Source organism: Eublepharis macularius, chromosome 3 (assembly GCF_028583425.1).
Source record: "Eublepharis macularius isolate TG4126 chromosome 3, MPM_Emac_v1.0, whole genome shotgun sequence".
NCBI lineage: Eukaryota > Metazoa > Chordata > Lepidosauria > Squamata > Eublepharidae > Eublepharis > Eublepharis macularius.
Genome location: NC_072792.1, coordinates 100436880 through 100462406, shown reverse-complemented (window position 1 = coordinate 100462406; position 25527 = coordinate 100436880). Strand labels below are relative to the sequence as shown.

Here is a 25527-nt window from a genome sequence, read left to right as displayed (position 1 = left end):
GGAGGGAAGGCTCCTTGCCATCACTGTAGCCTCAGGAGCTTCACATCTTTGCCATCCCTGGTGGCCTCTGGAGCCCATTCTGGACCCAAACAGCATCAACAAGGATGGGAAGAGGGCCCACCCCCACGTCTATGCTGCTGCTACCCTGCACATCGCTTAGGAAAGCATGGAAGACTTGAGCCAGCTAAACTGCATTAGCTGCCCCTGCCTCCATGCCCTGTTTGTAAGTCTTCTGGGAGCAACTGGTTGGCCACTGCATGAAACTGGATGATCTTTCCTGGGGGGAGGGCTTTCACCTTAAAAAAAAACCAGTTTACAGCCTCAAGCAGACTATCAAGATAATTTTATTTCATATATGACTGGTACATGTATGGAAATAACAACCATTTTCTTTTTAGGGCAAGAAAACTGATGAGCAAGACCCTGGAGGCCCACAGGGGCAAATAGGGCTTGGACCCTCCAAAAAAGAAAAATGCATGTAATTGTATTAAATTACTCAATTAAAGATTTCTGTGTGACCTAGGCTAAGTCACTGACTAATTAATCCTGGTTTTCTTCTGGTTGCTCAACACCATAGCTTCTCTCTCACGTCTACAGCATTTCAGTCCAGTGGCACCTCAGAGACCAATTTGATTTTCAGGGTATAAGCTTTTGAGAGTCAAAGTGCCCTTCAGAGGGCATCTGAAGAAGGGAATTTTGACTCTCAAAAGCTCATACCCTGAAAATCTTGTTGGTCTCTAAGGCACCACTAGACAGCTACCTATCAGAAACTCTCACATCTGAGTCTCTAGTTTCAAGTATGGGTGTGCACCAAAAAAAGATTCGGGTTTCCTGCTTCGGGTTTACTGAAGAAGGAAAAAAATGGAATAAATCCAAAGCCTAAAGCGGCAAACCGCTTCAGCTTCAGGTATTTTAACTGCTTCAGGATTATTAGGTAAGATTTAGCCAGTGTTTCTAAAGGCAAACGCCATACCTGGCTATCTGGGGACTTGGGGGGGGGGATTTTCTTACCAAATAATTCCAAACTTTCAGGGGACCCACTAACCTTCCTCTAACATCTACCCAGGTTTCAGGGAGATTGGACTTGGGGGGTATGTTATGGCCCCCCTCAAAGAAGGTGCCCCTATCCACCACCGATCTCCATTATTCCCTATGGAGAAAATAGGGGAGAGGTGGCTGGGTGTGGAATTTTGCAAGCAAAATGTACCAAACTTGCCGGGGACCCATATTATAGCCCCCCAAAGAAGGTGCCACTATCCTCCAATTTAAATACTTGCAGCATTTTTTAAAAGGCACTCTACTTCCAGCAAATCTCCATTGGCTAGAAGGAGAGCTGCTGCAAGATTGGTCACTCTCAGATTCACCTCTCCCTTCCCAGATGCCCCTCTCTTCTGACTCCCTTTACTCCAACCCTCTTCCCCCCGCCCATCAGCCAAAAGGAATAATGGAGATCGGTGGTGGATAGGAGCACTTTCTTTGGGGAACCATAACATTACCCCTGAAGTCCAATCTCCCTGAAACTTGGGTGGTCATGAGAGTAGGGATAGAAGAGGGTCGCCTACAGGTTTGGTGCAGTTTGCTTGCAAAATGCCACCCCCAGCTACCTAGGACGCCCCTATTTTCCCCACAGAGAATAATGGAGGTCAGCAGTGGATAGCGGCACCTTCTTTGGGGGGCCATAGATCATTTATCCCATATACAAGCTCAACATACGATGAATACCACTGCAGAATCAATCATCATCCAAAAACATTACCTAAAATGCCCTTTTTGAATGAAAACAATGCATTAAAAGTGATCCAGAGTCTGATGTAAAAAATAGCCCTATGGCAAGTTTGTAAATAGCCACTTGCTTAATTTCATTACGCTAAATTGACATTCCCCTCAGGTGACCAGGCAGGGACATTTTACAAAGATGGGTCTTTTTATGCCAGAAATGACTAATACTTGGTATGAACATCAAATTAACTCCCACATTTACTAGCCCACAAAAAGTATTCATAACATTTTTTTTTGTGGGCTAGTAAATTTGGGAGTTAATTAGCAACACTGCTATAGTTTACAAAGAAAGGTTTCATTGTAGAATCCACCAAGCACACATAGTGATTTAACAATTAGATGATAGTGTTGTGATATTTACTAACAGAAATACAATGCTTAAAAAATTGTTTCCTAGAATTTTTCAGATTCATAAACTGTACAAGAATACAAAAACACAGAAGAATGTCCTTATACAGCAATACTGAATGCTATCATTTTATACAGTATAGTATAATGAGAGAGCAATTCATTTATGCAGTTGCCACTTAAGTAAAATTCTTTGGTGTAAATCACACATTCGGTTTAGGTTCAACAAGAATCCACAATGAATTCAAAATTCTACCCTCAAAAATACTTTCCCCATTTTTTCTTAGCATGCTGATGCACAAGAGATTTTTTTCAGTTACTCAAATTAATAGTCCTATATTACTGAAATACTGAATTAAATTCACATTTCTTATTGCAATCATCTTAATGCATTATAAATATTAGAAAGGGATACTGCAGACAAGTGACAATGATTCAGCCAGTTGGTCATAAAGAATATGCTTTTTGCTTCCTATACTCCAGTTGATAATCATTAAACCATTTGAACTCCCCCCCTTTCAATTTACAATTTAATTAAATTTTTAAAAACAGCAGCACTAGAAGCAAACAAACTTTACACAAAATAAATGCAGCTGAAAAAAAGGGGAAGAAACCAATTACCTGGAGACATAGGACACTGCTATCTCTGCAAAATTTAGGTTATCTAGTTAGAATACATATAGATATTCAAAAATATATTTAAATTAATAATCCAGTTTTTTCTGGAATGCACTTTAAAATATGAGTACCTTTCTGACTTCATATAGCATGGCACTGACCATACCTACAGGTTTAAAATCTACATCTATCAAGAGGCATCAGTACTTCCCTCCTCCTTTTAAAAGAAAAAAGCTCAGCATTACTTACTATATTTGGTTCTGCAGGAAACCAGAGTACAAACTTCAGCAGCCTCTTCTATGACATATGAGCCCAAGGTTTAGAAGCCGATACAAGCCTCTCCTTGTGGCTGTTTCAAGCTTGGAAATGCCTTGCTGAAGCTGTCTTCCACTGCCAAGCTACCAAGGAAGGGCTCCCAGCTTGTGTGACAAAGTGTCAGGAAACAAGAGGCCAAGAGCTTTTTCCTTCCTTTCCATTATGATACCCTAACAGTATCATGTGTTGATCCGTTTACAACTCAGGCCAATTTACAGAGCCTGAATGTCTTACATGAACAGAAATTTCATGAACCCCTCATGCAGTTATAGTCACAAGGGCACACACATCTATTTTGCCTTGTGCACACTTTGTGGTATACCACCAAATACAGTTTTCTATGTTGCTGTAATAGATGTGTGCTTGTGTGCTTGTTACACAGGAACAAGCAGAAGTGACGTTTGCATAGCTGCTTTCAACCAAAAGTTTTAATGTGCAAAAAAGATAATGAGGAAAAAAACAAAATGCAGACACGGAAAAGATGAGGGAGCTCAGACCTATTTATTAACCTATTATTGATTACCAGACCAATTAATGCCTCAGAGGACATTCAGAATTTGTTTATACTTAATTTGAAGTGGGTCTGTGGCACTATTTGTAAAGAATCCTGAGGGGTGAGAAGGCAAAGAGGGTTAGCTGCTCCAGTTCCCAGGTTGGTAAGATGGCAGAAATAGAACCACCATAAACACATGCAAAAACAAAACAAAACCTGGCAAGTTTATCTCTGGGCCACAATCGATCAATTTGTTTAGCCATTTTAATATATTTGGAGCGCTCTGCTTCCATCAAATGTAGATTGCCTGGAAATGCTATCTCATTTAGGATGCCACCAAGGACACTGTAATATAGGAAGAACTGAAAAGGGGGGGATTAAGGAAAATATGGCAAGTCTGATGTGGTATTTGGACAAGTCAACTTGATGAAAAGGCATACTACAAAATGCTCTCTTAAATCTTACTGTTACACACATGATGGGCAGAAGGGGAAGCATTTAGGTTCAGCGAGTGGTAATGGGCTGTAATCAAGGCTCTAACTGGTTTCATTCCATATCATTTGTAAATTACCTTAAAGACAAGATCAACATTCTCCCGGAAGAAATGCTCTAATAAAACACAGTTATGAAGTTGGCATGCCAGCTTTGAGCCTTTCTTGCCAATACTATTTACATAATGTGAAAATGAAAGTTTCACACCTTGCCTGTTTTATCAGCCTCATCAGAAGACTCCAAGACCTGCGCTTCTGCCTCTTCTGGAGTCATCTCAGCACAGCTGTCTTGTTCACTGCAGAGAAAGTGGCCTGCTGGAATGAGAAACACGCATGAAAGGAGGGAAATAATGTTTCAGCGGAGAAACACAGCAAACTCTGATACATCAGAAGCCAATAACAATCTTCTCAGTTTGACCCCATAACTGCAAGACTTCTCACAGAGAGGGAATCAGATACTACAAAAACTCTGTTACTAACCTGCAATGGCACACAAATCAGTACCATAAAAATGAGCGCTGTGCATGAAATCAGCACGTAATCTGGACATTCTTGAGGCTACAATTTTGAGACAGAATCAAAACAGGACTCAGAAGTAGTTTTCCAAGAAATGCAGCTAGGTTTACCTACTCTTCTGCTTTTGTATATTTCATTTACTACTAGTTAAGTATTTTGCCCGAAAATGTGTTACTTCCAGAAATGCCTTTGTAAGCTCAAAACACCCTAGACAGGTATAATGCAGTTTTTTTAGGTTGGCAAATACACCCCTCAAGCTACTGAGACACTGCTATATGCAAGCAGACTGGAAAAATTGTTTCTAAATATTGTTTTGTTCAATTAATTTGCATTTGATCAAGCAAGTTAACTATTTCTGCATCAGTTTTAATGATGATAGAACGTTGGAATTTCTCACCAAGCAGAATTACTTTAAGGACACAGAGGGACTGGATCTAAAGATCTATCTATATCTATTAATTAATAAAAAATAAAACTGGAGTAGTAATAGAGGAACCAAAATTGAAATTGTATTTGTCTTACTAATCTTCTGTGCTTAGGCTATGCAGTATAAAATGTTCTGTGACTAACTTATAATGCAGAATTAGGATGACATATACATAAATCAACTAGTGAAGGCAGTGAGATGGATGAACAGAAGAATAGAAGGTTAATGATGTATTATGTAATATTAGCTCTATTTCAATGCATAGATTTCAGAGAAAGCTACACATACAATGGCAGTTATATGAAGAGAAGGTTCAGGTAACTCTTGTATGCTACTAGATAGTTCTTATCCATAGTTTATATTTGTAGGTTGGATCTTGTGGAAAGTTTCTATTAACAGGAGGGGTTGGATTTTCAATTACTTCCAGGGCAAATCTCTACCTCCCTCCTCATATTGTTTGTGTGTAGGGGGAGTCCTCTATTCCCCAAAAGCAGCATTTCTGGATATATTCTAAAGGAAATCCCTTCCATCTGCATAGATTTACAATGGTATCTGAACCTCTGTATTGCTATAGCATTTTCAAAATATTTGTCAGATCTCAAAAATCAATAATAGAGAGAATAGGAGTTACATCAACCAAAAAGCCCACAGTGCCACTCTAGTTAAAGAGAGCAGTAACCCCCAAGAAGAGCAATGGAATATTTGAATGTTTATTATATGTCACCCAAATCAAGAAGTATTTAACTAATAGATGTACAAACAGGCCTATAGACTACAAATCGCAAAATAATTTAAAATCTGGAGTATCCTTTCCTCAGCAGCTTTGAAAGTATCTCAGATCCAAGCTGGAACAGTTCTCTGAACCTGGCCTTCTACTGCATAATTTATTTACTTATTTTTAATTAGCCTGTAGAATAGTGTTATTTAAATAATAAAAGATTCAGTACTATAACCCTGAAAATATATTACTGTTTGAATAGTATCTGTGGAGAAATACTTTTATTTGCGGGTTTGAACTGTGTCACCTCCAGTTTAAAAAGTGTATCTTAGTTGAGAACAAGAAGAAGGGAAAGCCAGATGCTTTCCAACTTGCAATCAGCCATGGGTTTTAGTTATGCATATGTGGCCAGAAGGCTTTCTGCTAGAAGCTTACCCTTTCAGATGTGTGGGGGGGGGCAAAGACTTGGAGGACTAAAATGCTAGACAGTTTTCTTCCTTGAATCTCCAGTAAAAGCCTCTCTGACCTGCACAATTGACCTGCCCAGGGGGGTGGGTAAAGAGAGAGAATAAAATCTGGCATAGGAAGAAGCATCTCTTTGGCTAACTTGATCTGGAATCTGCTGAGAGCTGGCCCCTTGTATGTAATAGCCATTGACTATGTGGAGACTGGAGGCCTGAACCATGAAAGGTGTGTGGACATCTCAATAAGCTGAAAAACACTGTTGCACTTGACTGTAACTGTTGTTCATCGAGTGTCTTCTGTGCAGACACATATTGGGATTGCGCCTGCGCAGGCCTGCTGCAGAGAGAGATCTCTAGCTCTAAAGGTCTAGAGTGGGAGCTCCTGCTCACTGTGTACATGCGTGGCATTTCCCACCCAAACGCAGCATAGAGCACGGAGCGCCCCCTCTTCCCTCAGCAGGGCCGGATCGAGGGAGGGCAGGGGGGTAGCCTGCCCCCGGCACTGCCAAAGAGGGGGCACTGGGCACGGCTGTCAGTCGCCAGGAGCACACCAGAGCTGGCGGCTTGCCGCGTGGGAGGCTGAGCACAGGGTTGGGAAGCCCTTGCCTACCCAGCCGATGGGGCGGCTGGCTTGCCGTGTGCGCAGGATCTCCCAGACCTGTGCTCAGCCACCCGCGCGGTAAACTCGCCACCCCAACACATGCTTACGCTGCTGCCACCAGCTCCGCAGCACACCAGGCGCTGGGGCGGTGGGCTTGCCACATGGCACGCCTCCCACCCTGCGTGATGACGGGGCGGGTGTGAAGAGACATTACTGCAGTTTCCTCCTGGCTTTAAAAGCCAGGAAAGGGTTAAATAGCTGCTTTTCCCTTCCTCCAAAGAATGTTTCAGGCTTTGCAAAGAGGGGGGAAAAACCTCAAGCGTTTTGCACAGCCCTATGAAAACAAAGTGGCAGGGAAGCAGCAGCAGCTGGATGCCATTGTGGATGCCATGAGTCCCAAGTGTTTGGATGGCTCTGGCTGGTCGGAAGCGATTGCTCTCAGATTATCTTACACAACCTTGTATGGATGTAACACTGTCCAGGGGTAGGACCGCCCTACCAGATTTGGCACCTAGCATGTCCCCTATGAATTGAACACATTGTTTTGGTTCTAGAGAAGATTTCTTCCAATTAATCAGTAAACCTATGTTAGAGATAGTTCTGGTAAAGAGATCAATCTATTGTAACAGTGATTCTCTAGACTTAGCTACTAAAAGCCAGTCATCCAAATAGGGGTACACGGTTCACCCCGGGATCTGAGGAATGCTACCACAACTGCCATGCACTTGGTAAATACACATAGGGCCGATGACAGCCCAAAGGGTAGTGCGGCATATTGAAAAATTTCATCACCTTAATGAAATCACAGATATTTCCTGTGAGCATGATGTATAGCAATGTGAAAATATACATCTTTTAAGTCTAAGATGGCAAAACATGAATCAGTCTCCAGAAACTGAAAGACACTAGACAGCGTCAGCATTCTAAATTTTTCAACTTTAATGTAAGTATTCAACTGGCGTAAGTCAAGGATTGGTCTGACTCCACCGCTCTTCTTCTCAACAGTGAAATACCTGGAATAAACAACCAAGTTGGAAGTCGATTGTTAAGACCCTTATGGCCCCCTTCTCTAACAGATTAGAGATAGCTAGATTGCATTCTGGAGAGATGTTGGTGGTCTCCCTGGAAGGGACAGTGGTGGTATCTCTACAAAATACAAACGATAACCATTTTTAACAATGGCCAAAACCCATGCATCATTTGTGATTCTCTCCCACTGGGTTATGAATGGTGCTAGCCTGTCCTGAAAGGAGCAGTATTACACCCCCAGAGGGGTGGTCAGTCAAAAAACAGATTTCTGGTTCTGTGACTGTTATGAGGATTGAGGCTGAGGTTGTTTGGGTATAGATCGATTAGACCATCTTCCAGGGTTATGGTGGTAACTGGAATACCCCTTGTGATGCTGATATAGTTAGTAGTTGTACCTTGACGAACGTTGTTGGTATTAGTAGCATCCCTGTGGACGAGATTTTTATCATTGTTGTTGCTGGCCCCAATTTGGAAATACTGAAGCAAAGCTTTCTGAAGTGATTCAGATCGCTTTGGAAAGCTTTGGGGCAGCCAGGAGCAGTACTTTGATGGCTGTTTGCATGTGCAAACAGCCAGCAATGTTCTGCTACAAATTCAAGCTTCCCGCTTGAGGGGAAGGGGGAGGAGGGGAGGGAAGGGGGAGAGGGAGAAGGAGTGAATGACTCACTACAACCTCCTCCTTCCCCCTCCCATCTCTTAAAAATTGGCGGGAAGCTTGAATTTGCTCCAAAACTTATCTGGCTTTTGCTTTGCAATGCAATGCAATGCAATAGCAGCCAGCAAGCTGCCATTCAATGACAGCAGCCTACCACTAGCCTACCTAACTCACAAATCCACTAATTAAATCTGAAACTAAAGTAAACATACCAAACACTGCTATAACTGCTAACACAACCACCCAACAAACAGAACAATAACAGTAGCAATTAGCAAACAACAAACTTTAACCATAAAACTCCAACTATAAGGAACACCAACTCAAACAACAACTGGGGAACTTGGGGGTGCATGTCTTTGGGTCTGTGGGGCTGTTGGGGGGTAGATTGAAAGGGGGATTATGCCTGTGGCCATTGATGCCACATTCCATGTGTTCCTGCTGTGGGAGTCTGAATTTTCCCATAACAGGAGCCAATGGAGAGTGGCTGGCTAGTTACTGCAAGGGTGGTTAGTTTTTTTGGGGGGGGGTTGCTTGGGGTAGTGTAGCCAGACTGTGGCTGTGGCCATTGGCAGCCCCAATCCATGTGTTTCTGCTGTGTGGGAGTTTTCCCCACAGTAGAAATAAAATGGTGTGGTGGGAGAACCACCTTTGGGGCGCCATAACATTGCCCCCCAAAAGCAAATCTCCCTGAAATTTGGGGAGGGCATGGTAGGACAGGTAAGAGCAGGCCCCCTAATATTTGGTGCATTTTGCATGCCAAATGCCACCCCAAGCCACCTAGAAAGTCTCCTTGTTTTTCCCTTAGAGAATAATGAAGAGTGGAGGAGAATGGGGCACCTTCTTTGGGAGGCAATAAAATGCCCCCCCCAAAGTGCAATTTCCCTGAAACCTGGGGGACTGTGGGAATATATGTAGGAGCAGGTGCCCTGAAAATTGGGTGCATTTTCCTTGCAAAATGCCACCCCAAGCCACCTAGAAAGATCACTTGTTTTTTTCCCCATAGGGAGTAATGGAGAGTGGAGGAGGATGGGGGTTCCTTCTTTGGGGGGCCATAACATGCCCCCCCGAAATCTAATCCTTCTGAAACTTGGGGGGTAGTTAGAGGAGAGTTAGGAGAAGGTCCCCACCAAGTTTGGTTTGCTTCATAAAGAAAATGCCCCCCGCAGGCTCCTGGAAATCCAGGAGCATGTTCCCCATTGAAAATAACGGCCGAATCTTTAGGAAGCAAACCTGAATCTTTCCGAATTGGGCTGCTTCGGAATTCCTTTTATTCCAAATCTTTTTCCTGATTCGGGTAATCCAAATCAGGAAACCCAAATCACCCTGGCCCTGCACACCCCTAATTGCGATTGTGGGGCGATGACACCCAGAGAGTGGGCTGTCTGTCTGTTGTTCTTCATTTGTGTGAGGGATTCGTTGTTTTTTTCTGAAAAGAGCAATGTACCCTCGAAGGGGAAGTCCTCAATCTTATTGCATTTATCCACTGGTAGTGCAGTCAATCTTAGCCAAGAGTGATGGTAGAGAACAATGGCTGAAGCCATGGCCCACAATGCACAGTCAGCTTCATGTTTGTCTGCCGTCATCTGTTGTTTAGCTAGTTTTGTAGCCTCGGTCTGGAGCACCTTGACCAAAGACTTCTTGTCTTCAGGGAGCTCTCTGGTGTAAGCTGAGAGTCGTTCCCAGAGGATTAAGTTATAAGACCCCATAATGGCCTAGTAATTAGATATCATGAAGTTTAGGGCTGCAGATGAATATATTTTTCTCCCCAATGAATCCAGTTTCTGCTCTTCTTTATTCACTTGGAGAAGAGTGGAGATCTTGTTTGTATTTGGTCTGAACCTGTTACCAGCAAGGAAGGCTGTGGGTGCGTGAATAGGAAGGAACAGTCCTGTTGTTTCAACTTGTAGTACCCTTCTCTCTTGCGTGAGGTGGCAGGAGTCGAGGCTGGTTTCTCCCATACATTGTGGACTATGTCTAGCAGGTCCTCCACCACTGGGAAGGCTACAGATGTGGATGAATCTGAGTAGAGTGCTTGCAGCATCTTGCTCTTCGTTTTCAGGACAGAGGAAGAAATGTCCATTTCTAGTGCTCTAGCCATTCGGAGCATCTGTTTCAAGAAAAGTCAGAAAACTTCTGTCGGGGAAGATGAAGTGGTGTCCCCCATGGTTTCTTCTGGTGATGGGTCAAATGCCAGATCGGACATCTTATACGATTGAGATACCGTTTCGATGTCCTCATCGGAACCAGATAGGGAGTGAGTCTGGAACTGATGTATAGACGTTCCAGTAGCCTCTGATGGTGGTTGAGGAGGGAGGGCTGAAGAAGTTGAAGGTTGTGCAAGTGTAGTTGATGGTAGCCACAACATAAACTCTTGCCAGCTAGGTGCTGAAGGCTGGTAGTTAGATGCAGGCATCCATGGCATCAGGGCCAATGGGTTGGAGGTTGTCAGAACCAATGAGGGTATTCAAGAGTACATCGGGTATGCTTGAGTTGGGGGGAGCAATTGTGTCGCAGATCCCAGCATTGGAACTGATGCTGTCAACATAGTGGCTGTCGGGTCCAGATGGATAAGATCTGGTACTGGGTCCGAGGTGTAGGTCTGGTCTAGTTCCTCTCTGACACTCTCCCCCTCCCCTCCCTGAAGAGTGGGAGTATGCAGAGGAGACTGAGTCGGTGGTGGTCTGAGGATTTCCTCTTCTATGATCAGCGAAAAAGTGGATGAGCTTGAATGATATGAGACAGCGTAGAAACTGGTTTGTTAAAATGTTTCGACTTCTTGGTCTTCTTTTTAGCAACAGGTTCCGAGGAAGCGCGTTTCAATCTAGAGGAATCAATAGTGCGCTTTGACAAACCCAATTTCCGTTTCAGGTGTTCCTTGGTTCCTTTAGCTGTTGATTCTAACATCGTAGATAGAGACAGTTAGTACTTCAGATGTTCGGGGTCCCCTCCCTTTGGATCCGAACCTTCACAAGAGGTAGTCAGTTCCAATGCTGCCGATGGAGTTGGCTACTGAGGTTTTAGAAGGTTGGATCACTCCGCTTTCGAAACCAAGGTGTCGGAATGATCGGCTGGGTCCATTTCAGCAGGAGGCTTAACTGCTGGTTTGGAGGATCCCACCGACACCATCTCCCATAGGGCTGCTTTAAGTTGGGCCACTTGGTGGCTGCGTGCCTTAGGAGTAAACCTTTAGTAGTGGTGGCAGGCCACTACATTATGGGCGTTACCCAGGCGTAATAAGCAAAGGGCATGCTCGTCCATATGTGGCATTTTTGTATCACATTTTGAGCATTTTTTGAACAGCGCCTTCTGAGACATGACGCCTCAGTAGATCCTTACACAGAGAAGAAAGGATAAGATAGGTGAGCGAAGAGACCGAGCGAGAAGAACCTCTCTCACCAGTGGCGAAAAGAGAACTGAGGGAAGAGGGGGCACTTCCACACTCTATGCTGCATTCAGGCGGGAAACGCCATGCATGCACACAGCAGGCGAGAGCGCCCTCTCTAGAGCTTTAGAGCTAGTAATCTCTCTCCGCAGCAGGCCTGCACAGGCGCAGTCCCAATGTGGGGCTGCATAGAAGAAGGAAGATGAACTTTCTAAGATAAAGAGCCTGCCTAAACAGAAGATCTAAGGCATGTACAGAAGGAGACTCAGCGGGAGTGCAGTTTTACCCATTTCTTTTTGAGTTTCCTTGCTTGTTTTGGACCTGTGCTTAAAAGTGTGAGAACATTTTTTCACTTTTCTTTAATAAATGCTTTTTAAATTCTTAAATGCTGGTAGCTGTTCTCTGTACTACATAGATTCCCACTGTTTAACCAGGCTATATAAAGCAAGTGTCATGGGAATGGGGTGGTCTGTTGGCAATTAGCTGATCCCCCATTGGTGTACAAGTGCAGTAAGCAGTCCCTGCGGTAACCAGGTGCTGGGTAGCAGGAGACTGAGCACTAGGCCCTTCTCTTAGCCTTCCCCACAGAGGCCAAGTGCTGGCAGAGGGTGCAAGAGAGAAGGAGCAAAAGCCCCTCTGAGGATTGGGGGGCACCATGTGGGTGGCACATGCCACGCGGAGGTTTGGACTCCACTGGTGAACCCCAAACACTCCAAGAGGACAAGAAGAGGCAATGTTTATGGGTCAGCGAGGCTGTTCCTTCACGGTATCATTACTAGATTTTCAGATATCTAGCCAAAGGCTGAAATACTTATACATACTTCAAACATTTAAAAAAGAAATCTCTTATTTGTATACCAAAGTCTTTGACTTTTATGCATATCTAACAGCCAAGATTTCCACAAAACCTCACACAATATCACCCATTGTTCCTGACTTGAGCAGTTTCAGTTTGTCTGTTATGATGAACAGTCTCTTCAAAGCCACATGAAAATACATTCTCAACTCTCTCTATGCTAACAAACCTACTACTTTTTATAGCTATCTTGCCTCTCCTTCCTGTTATAAGAAAAACATGCTATAATCTACTTCCTGCAGTGTAGACACTAATCCCAGACAGAAAGTAATTGCACATTTGTCCCAATGTTATGTATGCCTTGGGTGGCTAAGCAAACTAAATGCTTTATTACCAACTCTAACACCCAGCCCTCCCCTTCAAATATCTCATGAGTTTGATAATGATGTATACTCTGACAACACTTGTTTAAATATAATACAGCATCTTTCTTATTTATGTCACATTCAATACATTGCACATCTTTATTTGTATATCTAATATCTGTCATTGTTCATCATCCGTTCATCCTGAAATGGAGATCTTTTGAGGACTGCAGTGCGGAGTGTTAAGCTGACCTATGTGGAGGAAGCAGTTACCCTGTGCAATGGATTTTTATTGGGAATACAGCCATATAAAAAGTCTTGACAGGTTTACAACTTTTGAATGGTTGAACAGATATTTCAGTGAGGTCATGTACTAGGCTAAGGGGGAAGCAACAGTATGATTTCCATAATCTATGGGAAACGTACATGTCCCTGACTGCAGATATCAATATGAGTCACGTTACTCAACCTCTGCATACCCCATCTAAACTACTCAACATAGCTTATCTAAGATGATTCCTGATGAACAATAAAATCTTTAAAAACCCTGGCCACTCCAGCTTCCCAATGATTCTCCTGTGCAAACACTGAACATGCCATCTGGGTACAAGGGCCTGTGCCAACCCCAGGCGTACTATCTCTTCCAACCAGGTCTCAGATACAAATAACAGGACCACGTTGCATGAAAACGTGGTATTTCAGATACCACCCAGGCTGCGCTTCTTACCTTGCCAGCCTATGTTAGTCAGAGCTTACGAATATATGAAGTTGTTGCATGCTGAGTCAGACCACACTGGCTCATTTAGTTCAGAACTGTCCACTCAGCCTGAAAGTGGATCTCTAAGGCAAAGAAGGGTCTTTCCTTGTCCTTTATACTTGAGATCCTGTAACTAGACCTTCTGCAGGCCATGCGCTGAGCCATGGCACTTCCCAGTCTGATGAGAAAATGGGCTTCTCCTCTTTAAGAGTTCCCAGCAACCCTTACTTGAACTCCTCTCTGAGGTCAGACTTGATGAGGAAAGAGACACAGTATGGGAAAGGATGGATACACAGATAAGGAGATTTCTGCACCTTTCCTTTCCCTCCATTATTTGAAGGGGGGAAAACCCTTATCTGGCAACAGGAAAAGGGAAGGAAAAATCAGTCATGTTGATAGAACCTGCCATATGGCTACTCTAGATGCCCATCTTTTTACCATTTACTGTAGGGGAGAGGACCCAGAGGAGTTAGCTGTGTTAGTCTGTAGTAGATTCACACAGAATGTTGTTACCTTAACATCTGAATTTCAAAATATAATACTGTCATTATTCATCAACAATAAAGCACATTTAGGGCTCAGTCCACAAAAGTGTTCCTCTACAACAGAGCAGAAGAGCAGCCTCAGCAAAATCCATACCCGGACATTAGGGATGACATGGTCCTTTGGGCATGCAAATACCATTACTGTTGCATTATTCCTGGCTGGGAAGTATTTGTATTGTAACTTCTCAGATCACTTATACACTCTGTAGGTTATCTTGTATTCTGTTCCCAAAGATACTTGGAAGTTTGTTGGGTTTCTAAAGCCTGCTGAGGCACATGGGAGGGGTGGGGGAGAGTTAAGAGCAGCGTTATTGTGAATTGCACCCTTCACAAAGGAGGGCACTATTGTGGATCATGATCCTTCACACAGCCTTTACAACTTTGACTTTGTTTGGGCCCACCATCCTATGAGTCAGAATTTTACAGATATACCTAACTTGCCCAAGGACACTCTGAATTCACGTCCAAGCCTAGGACTTGTACTCTGTTCATTATTCTAAGAACATATAGCTGATTATGAAGTTTTAAAATGGTAAAATTCAATAATGTTCCTTAGAGACCAACAAAATTGTAGTATCTATCTGATGAAGAGAGCTGTGGCTCTTGAAAGCTTATGCTACAATAAAGTTGGTTAGTCTTAAAGGTGCTACTGGACTCTTTACTATTGTGGGGGAGAGGAGTGTTTTGATTGATGATGCTACACAGGTGGAAAGAGTTAACCCCCCCTCCCCCTAGCCTCACTCAGAATAGGATTATTACATAAGGAAGGATCTCTTTGTTTTATGTAGTCAGTAGACAAACTAAACTGGTTTTACACAGCATAGTACTGACATCTTGTGGCCAACTAGAATTTTCTAAATTTCTTGAACAACAACAAAGCCATTTGCCAAACCTTAAAAGCCAAGCAATGTTTTGCTTTGTTAATGTTTTTTCTCAAGTTTGTCTAGTTCTCAAGTTTGTCTAGCAACAGTCTGTGATTCATCAGAAGAAAAATTTAAATAAAACACAAGATCTTTGGGGCAAATATGCCTGAAGCATAACATGATAAAGTAAAAATTCTCTTTTGTAGCTCAGTTTTTGAAAGCAGAAATGTTCTCCCCCCACCCCACCCCACCCTGCTGGCTCCAGGAGATGACCAGTTTTGTATCTCTCTAGCAGCTTTTGTTTTGTGTGTTTTCTATTCTAAATGTATTTATGGCTTATCAGTAGTCTTCTTTAGTGGTTTTGTATCCTCTGCAATAATGTCTATGCACATTTAATTGCACTTCCTGACATTCATGTCCCCCTTCCCTTGTCTCTTCCTTAGTCTGTTCTCTGGAGCTGCCAACTGGCAGGATTTCCACTGATTAGGTTTTGTGTTTTGGCCAGTTGCCTGATAAGAGTGGCACTGAGTTGGGTTTTTTCCCCTTTCTCTTCTGTCTCTCCTCACACTTACTTCTTAACTCGTTTTTGGGATGTGTCATGTGTATGCATGCATCAGGCACACACATTACGGGGCCCAGAGGTGTTATCAGTGGCACTGCACATTCACATGAAAAATTTCAAAATAAGTTGCAAGCTGGATTCAGGTTGGTTTCAAGCTGTAGCTGCTGTGGACTGCTACTCAGCCACTTTGTTCTCTGTGGAACTTTAGACTGAAAACTTGGGGTGGGGGTGTTTCTTGTTTATGCTATAAAACATGGTGGCTAGGATCTAGCACAGCATTTCTATGGAGGAAGTATTTTTGCCCAGAGTGGTACTTTCTCACTTCCCCCTCCAGTTGTAGCTGGAGGGGGGGGGTAGTGAGAGAGTAGCACTCTATGGGCAGAAATCCTTCCTCCCATGGAAATGCTGTGCTAGATCCCAGCTACTTTGCAATGCTGCATGTGGGGATGGAGGGCAGAAGGAAGGAGGTGACAAAGTCTCATTCCTGCCTCCGATAGACAGGAGAATACTCCAACCATTTGATATCTTATCCAGTTACACAAATATACATTCCTCTGGTTTCTGTGATTTTCAGTAGATTTTGCTCAGACACTTCTAAGCATAACCTTGCATAGCCCTAAATGACTAGGAAAAGTATTTTAAAAGATGGGACATTTTAAAACTTTTGTACTTAATATGACTTTCAGAGGCTTTTTCAGTTTTCCTGTGGAACTGCAGCACACATGCAGCTCCAGAGGCCACATGTACACCTTTTGTTCATGGTGTTCTCCATCCCAGTAGGCTGTTTGTCTACACAACATGTTAGGAATTTAGTTCCACTTGTTGCTTGTTTTATTTCCACTCATCAGAGAGGTTGGCTCATAGTTAAATCTCTCAACAGGTAATGTAAGTACTATTCCAGAAGCTAACAATTAGTAATACTGGTGTTTACATATAACCCTTTGACTTTTCTGCACATTTTCTTATTAACTCTCCTTTGCTCTCTTGTTGAACTCTAAGCTATACAGTTCTTGTTGGAAGGGCGGGACTCTTTAAATTTATCAAGTGATACATAGATTATTGTTGTATAAAACCCTGCAAGGACATTGCAATCATAATTGCAATAAAAGTAAAAGTATGTGGTCTCTTCATCTGCTGAAAAGTACTGACCCACAGCCAATGCAGAGTCTTCTCTCTTAGTATCCTTGAAGCTGGATTTTCATCTTGTATATTTACTGACTCACTAAGAATGGTCCAGTGATGGCTGTAATTGCCACCCTTAATTTTTTAAATTAAAATACAGATAAGTTATGAGCTAATTCTTAGGTATAGCATGCACACACACCTCAGATTTTAGGAAAATTTGGTATGCTTTACCTTGGCTGTTGTTGCATGATCTCAAAGGACTGTCCATCAGGTCGAAAGAACCATCTGTGCGGCGTGGTGGTAGCTGTGTTAGCTTTTGCTCTGACTCAGGATAAGTCCGCACTGTAAGGCACAGAGAAGGCTGAACAAGAACATCTCTTAGCATGGCTGAATTAAGGTTTTCAGCAGACTTTTTATTAATTTCAATAATTTCATCACCAGCTTTCAGGCCTGCAAAGAGGAAAAGTAAATTAAGATTCACACAGAATGTTGTTACCTTAACATCTGAATTTCAAAATATAATACTGTCATTATTCATCAACAATAAAGCACATTTAGGGCTCAGTCCACAAAAGTGTTCCTCTACAACAGAGCAGAAGAGCAGCCTCAGCAAAATCCATACCCGGACATTAGGGATGACATGGTCCTTTGGGCATGCAAATACCATTACTGTTGCATTATTCCTGGCTGGGAAGTATTTGTATTGTAACTTCTCAGATCACTTATACACTCTGTAGGTTATCTTGTATTCTGTTCCCAAAGATACTTGGAAGTTTGTTGGGTTTCTAAAGCCTGCTGAGGCACATGGGAGGGGTGGGGGAGAGTTAAGAGCAGCGTTATTGTGAATTGCACCCTTCACAAAGGAGGGCACTATTGTGGATCATGATCCTTCACACAGCCTTTACAACTTTGACTTTGTTTGGGCCCACCATCCTATGAGTCAGAATTTTACAGATATACCTAACTTGCCCAAGGACACTCTGAATTCACGTCCAAGCCTAGGACTTGTACTCTGTTCATTATTCTAAGAACATATAGCTGATTATGAAGTTTTAAAATGGTAAAATTCAATAATGTTCCTTAGAGACCAACAAAATTGATAGGATATAAGCTTTTGAGAGTCAAAGTACCCTTTTTCAGATCTGAAGAAGGGAGCTTTGATTTTCAAAAGCTTCTACCCTGAAAATTTTGTTGGTTTCTAAGGTGCCACGGGACTCAAATCCTGCCATTCTACTGCAGACCAAGATGGCTACCTAACTGAATGAAGTTCCTGTCACTTAAGTTTTTCAGAGTGTAATTATTCCATTTATTTTTCTTTTTGTAAAATATTTTATATTGCTATCTTGTTTTTAAAGTACTTTCTAAATAAGAATCTTATCCCTCTGAGTCATCCATAAGTTAGCTATTGATGATCATTATAATAAAATATCAACAAAATCTCTACCCCACTCTTCTTCTGAGATTACTCTGTGTACTCGTTTTACATATGATAGTTCTACACCTTAATTTAACAAAATGAAGACTAATATCATCTGGAAGAGAATATGGCTGGAATAATTTTGCTGCCGCTCCTAAATTAATTTTAGCAAGGCGGAAGAGAAAAAGTGTATCTTGGAAAGAAGGAAAAAGCAGCTTGGGTTCAGTAAAAGGTTTCAAGAGGAAAATCTTCCCTTAGATCATACCTTTCTTGAAAGCCAGACCTGTCTCTTTGACACTGCTCACATAGAGCCGGCGAATCCCTTCTTCTTCCATAGAGGACAAGGAAAAACCTGTCAAAATATCAGTAGCAAAATTAAGCACGTTTGAACTGAATTATGCAAACAACAGAGAGTCCCATTCCATTAACTGATACTATGGATACTACTTTTACTATTTGAATAAAGCAATTTAGAATTCTGGGCCAGATTCTACAACAAAACAAAAAGTATTTTATGTAGATGGTGGCTCATTACTCATACAATTGGTTCTCCAAATCAAAACACACACACTGTCTTCTAAACACACCAACATCTTCTCCTGATTTTCAGTGAAACAGTGAAATCACTGTTTGTGTATGTGTGAGTTACTTAAACTTCAGCACATCCAAACTTCAGCTACTTAAACTTTGGCACATCCAATAAGTTTAAGCAACACACAGGTTTCACCCACAGACCAATCTGCGTATTATAATGAAGGCCATAGTAGAAGGGCTTGACCAGGGGAAAAAAACCATATTACCATGTCACATGTTATATTCTTTCTGGGACTGCTGAGGCACACATGGCTCATGCCTTCTTGGAAAAGGATGTGTAAATTGGGCCTTGCTAGCCAAGATTCTGCCGTCAGCAGACTAAAATACAACGATAAAATTTGACAGTTATCTAGGAACCTAGCAGTACATGAAAATAACTTCAGTGGCTTAGGGTCTAGTGGATTTGACTTCAAAAATACATTTCTAGTATCAAAAAGTAAGAGATACATTGGAACATGACAGTAAATAGAAATTACGTTTTTAAAGACCAACATTGCTAATTGATACAAATACATTACATTGAGTGCGGTCCTAAACAGAATTACTCCCTTCCAAGTTCAATTAAATCAATGGGCTTATAAGGGTATAACTCTGATTAGGACCGCACTGTCTATTTAATTAAAAATAGCTTTTCTGTCTGTTATTGATTGATTGATAAATGTTCAGTCTTCTTTTCAGAGATGTTCCCACCTTAAAATACTATTTGGTTAACCAGAAATCACTATGTGTTTTACATTTACATACAAGCAGAAGAGGAAAATATTGTCCAAACCTTGACTAAAAGCTTGTGGTACTTGTCAGCTCCATTTGCCTTTTTGTCTCCAGGCAGATTTTATTTATAACATTAGCTCCTGAGTATGCAACATGCAAATACAAGCTAACTATTCTGTATTATTTATTCATTGCTAAGGCTTCTCTAAAATGGGACATTTGCTGTTCTGAAATTGTACAGCTTCTTAGGGTGCAGAGGCAGCTATTTGCCTTTTTGTTCATTAAGCAAAATATTTATGGTTCTCAGGGGAAAATGTTTAACGTGGAACTGGCCACTAGCTAAAAGGAAACAGATGTAATAGAAACCTATTCCCTGTCTTGCTTTTGAAGTAATTTTTGCGGATGGAAAAATACTTCCATTCATGACTAAAAAGGAGAGAGAAGGGAAATGAAGCTATGGGTTAGTGTATCATTAAATGCAGAAACCTGGCTGCTGCTATCATCAATAAAGTTAATTCTCAACATAGCCCCATCTGTTGATACGTAAATCCAGAGACTGGGCCAGAGACAATCAAGACAGATCTTTGTATAAACCAGAAGAAAGCCCCAGATTTGCAGAAAACAATCTAAGAAAAATACATTGGGGAGGCTAACCTACCCAAATAACAAGCAGTGCATGAATAAACAAAAGCCATCAATGGATGTTGCTAGGCAAACACAACATTGTTACTTGCCTTGATTTCTGTCAGTAAGGGGGGCAGGGCTCTTTCTAGGGCTATTTTGGCCTTTGAAAGAGGGCTCTTTGGAGCCAGGGTGGCAGTAACCACTGGGTCACTTGCTACCACATGACTTGCATGACTCACCCAGGCCTGGCTGGTTTGCTACTGTTCAACAGTAGCCATCTCACAATAGCCAATGTAGTGTAGAGATTACAGTTTCAGAATAGGCTTAGGTTGAAATCCGCATTCTGCCATGAAGATTTTGCAGAAAGATCTGAAATCTTTAAAAAAAAATATTGGGGGTCTGGTCAATCCCTCCAATAATAGAAGAGGAGCCTGCCCTTAGTGGCAGTTCTGCTATGCAGTCAGAAACCATTGATTTCACTAAGAAGAATTAAAATGAATCAGATAAATGTTCTCTAATGGTTTCCTCCTAATATTTCTATATGAATGTAAAGCCTGGCTACAGCACAATATTGCCAATTGAATGGATTTGCATTACAGAGCTACACCCTTCTAAGTCAATTGAAGCCCGTGCAATACTATGCCCAAGTCAATCAGCTTCCGTGAACAAGCTGCCCAGGATGTAGAAGTGTATGTATTGTTATTAAGGATGTAAGGTTTAAGTGGCTGACAGTGTCAAACTAAGCAAAGTTTTAAGACCATTGACTTCAGTGGACTTAGAAGGGTGTAACTTTGCTTAGGGTTGCAGTGCAAACCAATAGATTAAAGGCTCAAGGTTGGACTTAAGGTTCTATTCCACTAAAGTTGGAGCCCCTCTCTGGTGGAAATCTCCTTGAATCTAAGGAAGGCTCCAATGATAGCAGAATGGAGCCTTTGACTGCAAAACAGAATGGAGGGCTGCAAATTAGAAGCTAGACTGGTGAACTGATTGGTAAGGAGAAATAATTTGATATGGAACCCATGAAAAACATAACCCGCCCATACACTCACCATAGTTATCTGACAATCTGTCAGATTTTTCAATCTGAATTTGTTGAGTAACTTTCTCACAGATTTCAATTTCTTTATATAACTGAAAAACAAAAACCAACAAAAAAAAAACCTGGTTAGAAGAACATCAACTGTTGCTAGCTTTGGAGATATTTATATTTGTGGACCTGATTTGTCTTCTGTGAGGCACTGCTTTTTCCAATTGTTGTTTTACATGTTGCTATAAGTCATCCTATGCATACACCTTGGATGGAAGGGTGAGATGCAAATACATACATATACCGGTAAAAAACAAAACACTTATGCAATCATTCTCACATCACACAAAATATGTATGTTTTCATGCAATGGCATGAACCTTCATACATGAAACTGCAATACGAGAAGCAGCTCTTGACAGACATATTGGTCTAAACATTTCTGAAAATATATCAGTAATTCATTGTAAAATGTTAAGCTTTGTCTTCAGTTACTCAGATTTAACTTCAGGTGTTTCAGCATCCTTTCTTTGTGCAGTAGTTCTTATCACCACCCCTAGGGGCCAGTGTTTACTCTCTTTTCTATTCACATTTTTCAACTACCAGTGTTTGTTTCACAGTGGTGAGAATTTTTCAAAATGTAAAATGATGTTAACATTTTCTTATGTTTGATCTTTTACTAGCTTTACTTGAAACAAAAGCTTCAAATTACCTAGGCATTATTAGGACTTTATTATTTCTTGTCTTCCATTATAGAAGCCATCGATTTTTGTCCTTTTCTACTTTGGGTTGCTAATCTCCAGGTGCCTGGTTAACTCCTAGAATTACAACTGATCTCCAAGATGGAGAGATCAGTTTGCCTGGAGTAAATGGCTGCTTTGGAGGCTGGACTCTGTGTCATTAATGCCCCATTAAGGTCCCTCCTCTCCAAGCCCTGCCAAACCCACTCGACCCTCAAATCTCCAGGAATGTCCAAATCTGTAGTTGGCAACCCTGTCTCTACTATCAGTGACTATTAAGATCTCTACCATGCTAATTCCTAGGCCTGAAAACACTTTTTCTCTCTATTTATTTAAGTAATTCCCTTTCCTCATTCAATAGGAACTAATAATGAGCAACGAATATCATTTTCCTGAATAAATATGAATTATTAAACTAAAAAAAGAATCCCACATTATTTGTCCCACTTCACACAAACACACACAAAAACTATTCTGCTAATGGTTTAAGGTCCTGCTACTGGTTTAAAGTCCTTGATATTGATGCCTTTCAAAAGCGCAAGAGGATAAGTAATACAGTGGCATTAAAAAAAACATTTTACAGACTTCTTATTGAAACGTTAGGATTACCAGTTCATAGATATCCTCATCTGACTTTGGTACATAGAACTGCATTTGGTTTCCTGTCATGAACTTTAGACGCAGACAGTGTGCTGAGTAATCTAGCTGATGAGCCTGGAACAAAACCGAGAGAGCAGAGGAGTTAGGGTAAGTCTGAATAGACATATCCATTTTTTTAACTTACTAATTCCTGTGTAAAATGGAAGAGGCTCATATTATTAAAAAAGGTTTTAAAAATATTTTCTAAGTCTCTGAGAAAAAGTTTATTCCCCATTCAAAAGAAGCAACACCCTTCATAATTACAGCATTAATCTGAAAGAGATTACTGCTGAAGCCAGAACCTGGCTCACCTAGCATGCGAGTAAATATATAGCAGATAAATGAACCCTATATATTAAGACAATCTTTCTCAACAACATACTGTACAAGACTAGTTTGTTTCTGAATCTTTCCACAGTTCACCATCAAGATACCAATTACTTACACATTTTGAATGGAAAAAACACCCACCTCTTAAATTCTAAGTGTTACATATGATCCCTACTGAGGTGCACATCAAATATCTCAACTGTAGCTGTTTGTATCTTTAAGAAATACGTTAGTATAATTAGCTTCAACTTGCTTCAAAAGCAAGTCAAACAAATACATCTCCTCAAGATTACAGAATATAAATAACAAAAAAAACCCAGGTCTACCAACGCTGCAAATAATTAATGAAAGCCAGGCTGCTTCACTTTGCTGGCTGTCCTTCCATTCTCTCATCCTTTCTCCCTTCACCACAAATACTTCTTTTCCCCAAATGGAAAGAGCAAAAGGTTTCAACTCTTGGCCCATTATAGCTCCCCACCACCACGACCACCACTGTTCCTTTCAAGGAAACAAAGTCCACTGCAGTAGAAAGTTCAGTGTGAAGGGGAGCCACTCAGTTGCCTCTTATGGCTTTAAAGGATTAGAAGAGGAAACTACAAAAGCATGGTAGCATTCTTCCTGGGGTTGGTGACAGCATCATGGGACAACTAGGCTTGCATTCTGTAAGAGTTAAAAGGAAAGAAGACCTACAATGTACCTGCCTCTAATAAAAACATAGCAGCATTGTGAGGAAGGGGGAGGCAAATGAGTGCTGTCAGTCTTCTGTTCTTCTGAGGACAATTATTACTTGCCCCAGGCCTGTGGCAGATTGTACTTTGAGCCAAGTCAGATAAAATAACACTGAATTAAAATCAGTCCCAATATGGCCTATTACATCTAAAAAGATGAATATTAGCACACTTCTTATTTGTAATAAAATATTTCTGATTTAAAAATTTAGAGGCCACTACTAAATCCAAACTATTTTCATTGTTTAAATCTGGAGCCAAGTTAGATACAATACATATCAGGGAACAAAAGACTCAACAACAGGCCACCCGCTGGTGAAACATTTAAAAATAAAACTTGACAAGCCAGCACAAAGGCAAGGAAATAAAACCATGTGAATGGAAAAGATGACCCACTAGCCTATTTCCAACAATCTCTTTCTGTCAGTCAACATTCAGTGGAAACCCCACAGCTCAGTTAACTTCAGAGCTGACAGAAGGAAGCAATGACTGAAAGGCATGTCAGTAAGATTTAGTCTGACATATTAGAGAACCCACAGAGCACCCAGGAAGCATCACGCTATAACACACAGTAATGCCTACACACTGATGAACAGCAAATCTTGGATGTGTTCTTTATCTTGGGAGATAATAGTTTCCTAGCAGGAAAGAGATCTCTCCGAAAGCTCATTTAACAACAAGTTCCTTCCTGAGGCCCACAGGATAAGGGCCAGGGGGGGAAAGCTAGGAACCCCAGAGTATTTTTTTCCTTAATGTCGAGAGCAGTAGATTCATTAAGACACGAATGTATAAAACTACTTTATACAGAATTGGATCATTGGTTTATCTGTCTCAGCACTGTCTGCTCTGACTAGCTGCTGTTCTCTAGGGTTTCAGACACACGGGTCCTTCCCAACAGCCACTACCTCAGATTTTTTCTGCAGGCCATGCATGTGCTCCACCAAAGAGTCCATTAGAGATGGCCCAACTGCACAAGCGATGGTGCAACATACACTGTATTAGAGGATAATACAGTATCATCAAAGCCTCAAGGCATTATTTAGCAAGACAGGTCTCTCAAGCACCTCAGGGACTTTGTGTTTTGAAATTACCACTGTCAAGGTCAGATTTACCACATGGGCAATCTTCAAAAGAACAACATCTAGAGCATGAAGAGGTTTACATGAAATGTAAGCTTGAAATGTTTACTATACCAGCACTGGTTCTCAGATGACAGATGGCAAATTGATGGGAAATGATGTGGATCAGAGAGTTAAAGGAAAAAGAATGAGCTGAATGTAAGAGAGACAGAAGAAAGAGATTATTAACTGTTACAGAAAAGAATGTAACTATCAGTATTTTCTTAGGATGATAATTTGGAAAAGAAAAGACAGAATCACAGCATGAACCACAAAGCAGTTGACTTAAAGTGCATGAAGTTAAAAAAAAGTTAAATTTCAACTTCATAATACCTCCTTTATGGCTCAATTTCTAAAAGGAAGCAGGATGTTTTTAGGAATTTCTCTTTATTAAGCTGAGAGAAAAAACACATTGTTTATCAGCTGCTTATGTAAAAGCCCTAAAAAGAATACTAAAAATGTCATAATTTTTGCCTATTGTTAGTGTCTTTAAAAATGTCTTCTCTCCTTGGTTACAATGAGATGTTTTCAGGAGTGTCAGTGGTCTATGGAAGTTCACTTGTCAATGAATACAATGTATTATTATCCTAAACTGATGCTTTTTTCTCACTTAATAGGCAATGATTGGCTGTTCTTTAACAGCCACAAAGTTTTATTTCTGAAGGCATCATCCAAATATAAAAGATTTTCAAAGTTGCATGCAGATTATTTTTTTAGTGTTTCAGTTTAGTTGGTTAGTTGATATTA

General features: G+C 41.2%; 1 protein-coding gene across 3 annotated transcripts in view; it reads right to left on the bottom strand.

The window, feature by feature from the left end:
- The window catches only part of TIAM1 (TIAM Rac1 associated GEF 1), a 116003-nt gene that overhangs the window by 34973 nt on the left and 55503 nt on the right, over window positions 1-25527 (bottom strand). For 2 of the 3 annotated variants that reach the window (XM_054974621.1, XM_054974619.1), the window contains 5 exons: window positions 22575-22679; window positions 21248-21329; window positions 18535-18621; window positions 17084-17302; window positions 4253-4359 (listed from right to left, as the gene is read on the bottom strand). In XM_054974621.1, coding sequence (XP_054830596.1) covers window positions 4253-4359; window positions 17084-17302; window positions 18535-18621; window positions 21248-21329; window positions 22575-22679 — 600 coding nt within the window. The remainder of the gene's footprint in view (window positions 1-4252; window positions 4360-17083; window positions 17303-18534; window positions 18622-21247; window positions 21330-22574; window positions 22680-25527) is intronic. The other variant, XM_054974622.1, reaches the window with a different exon arrangement.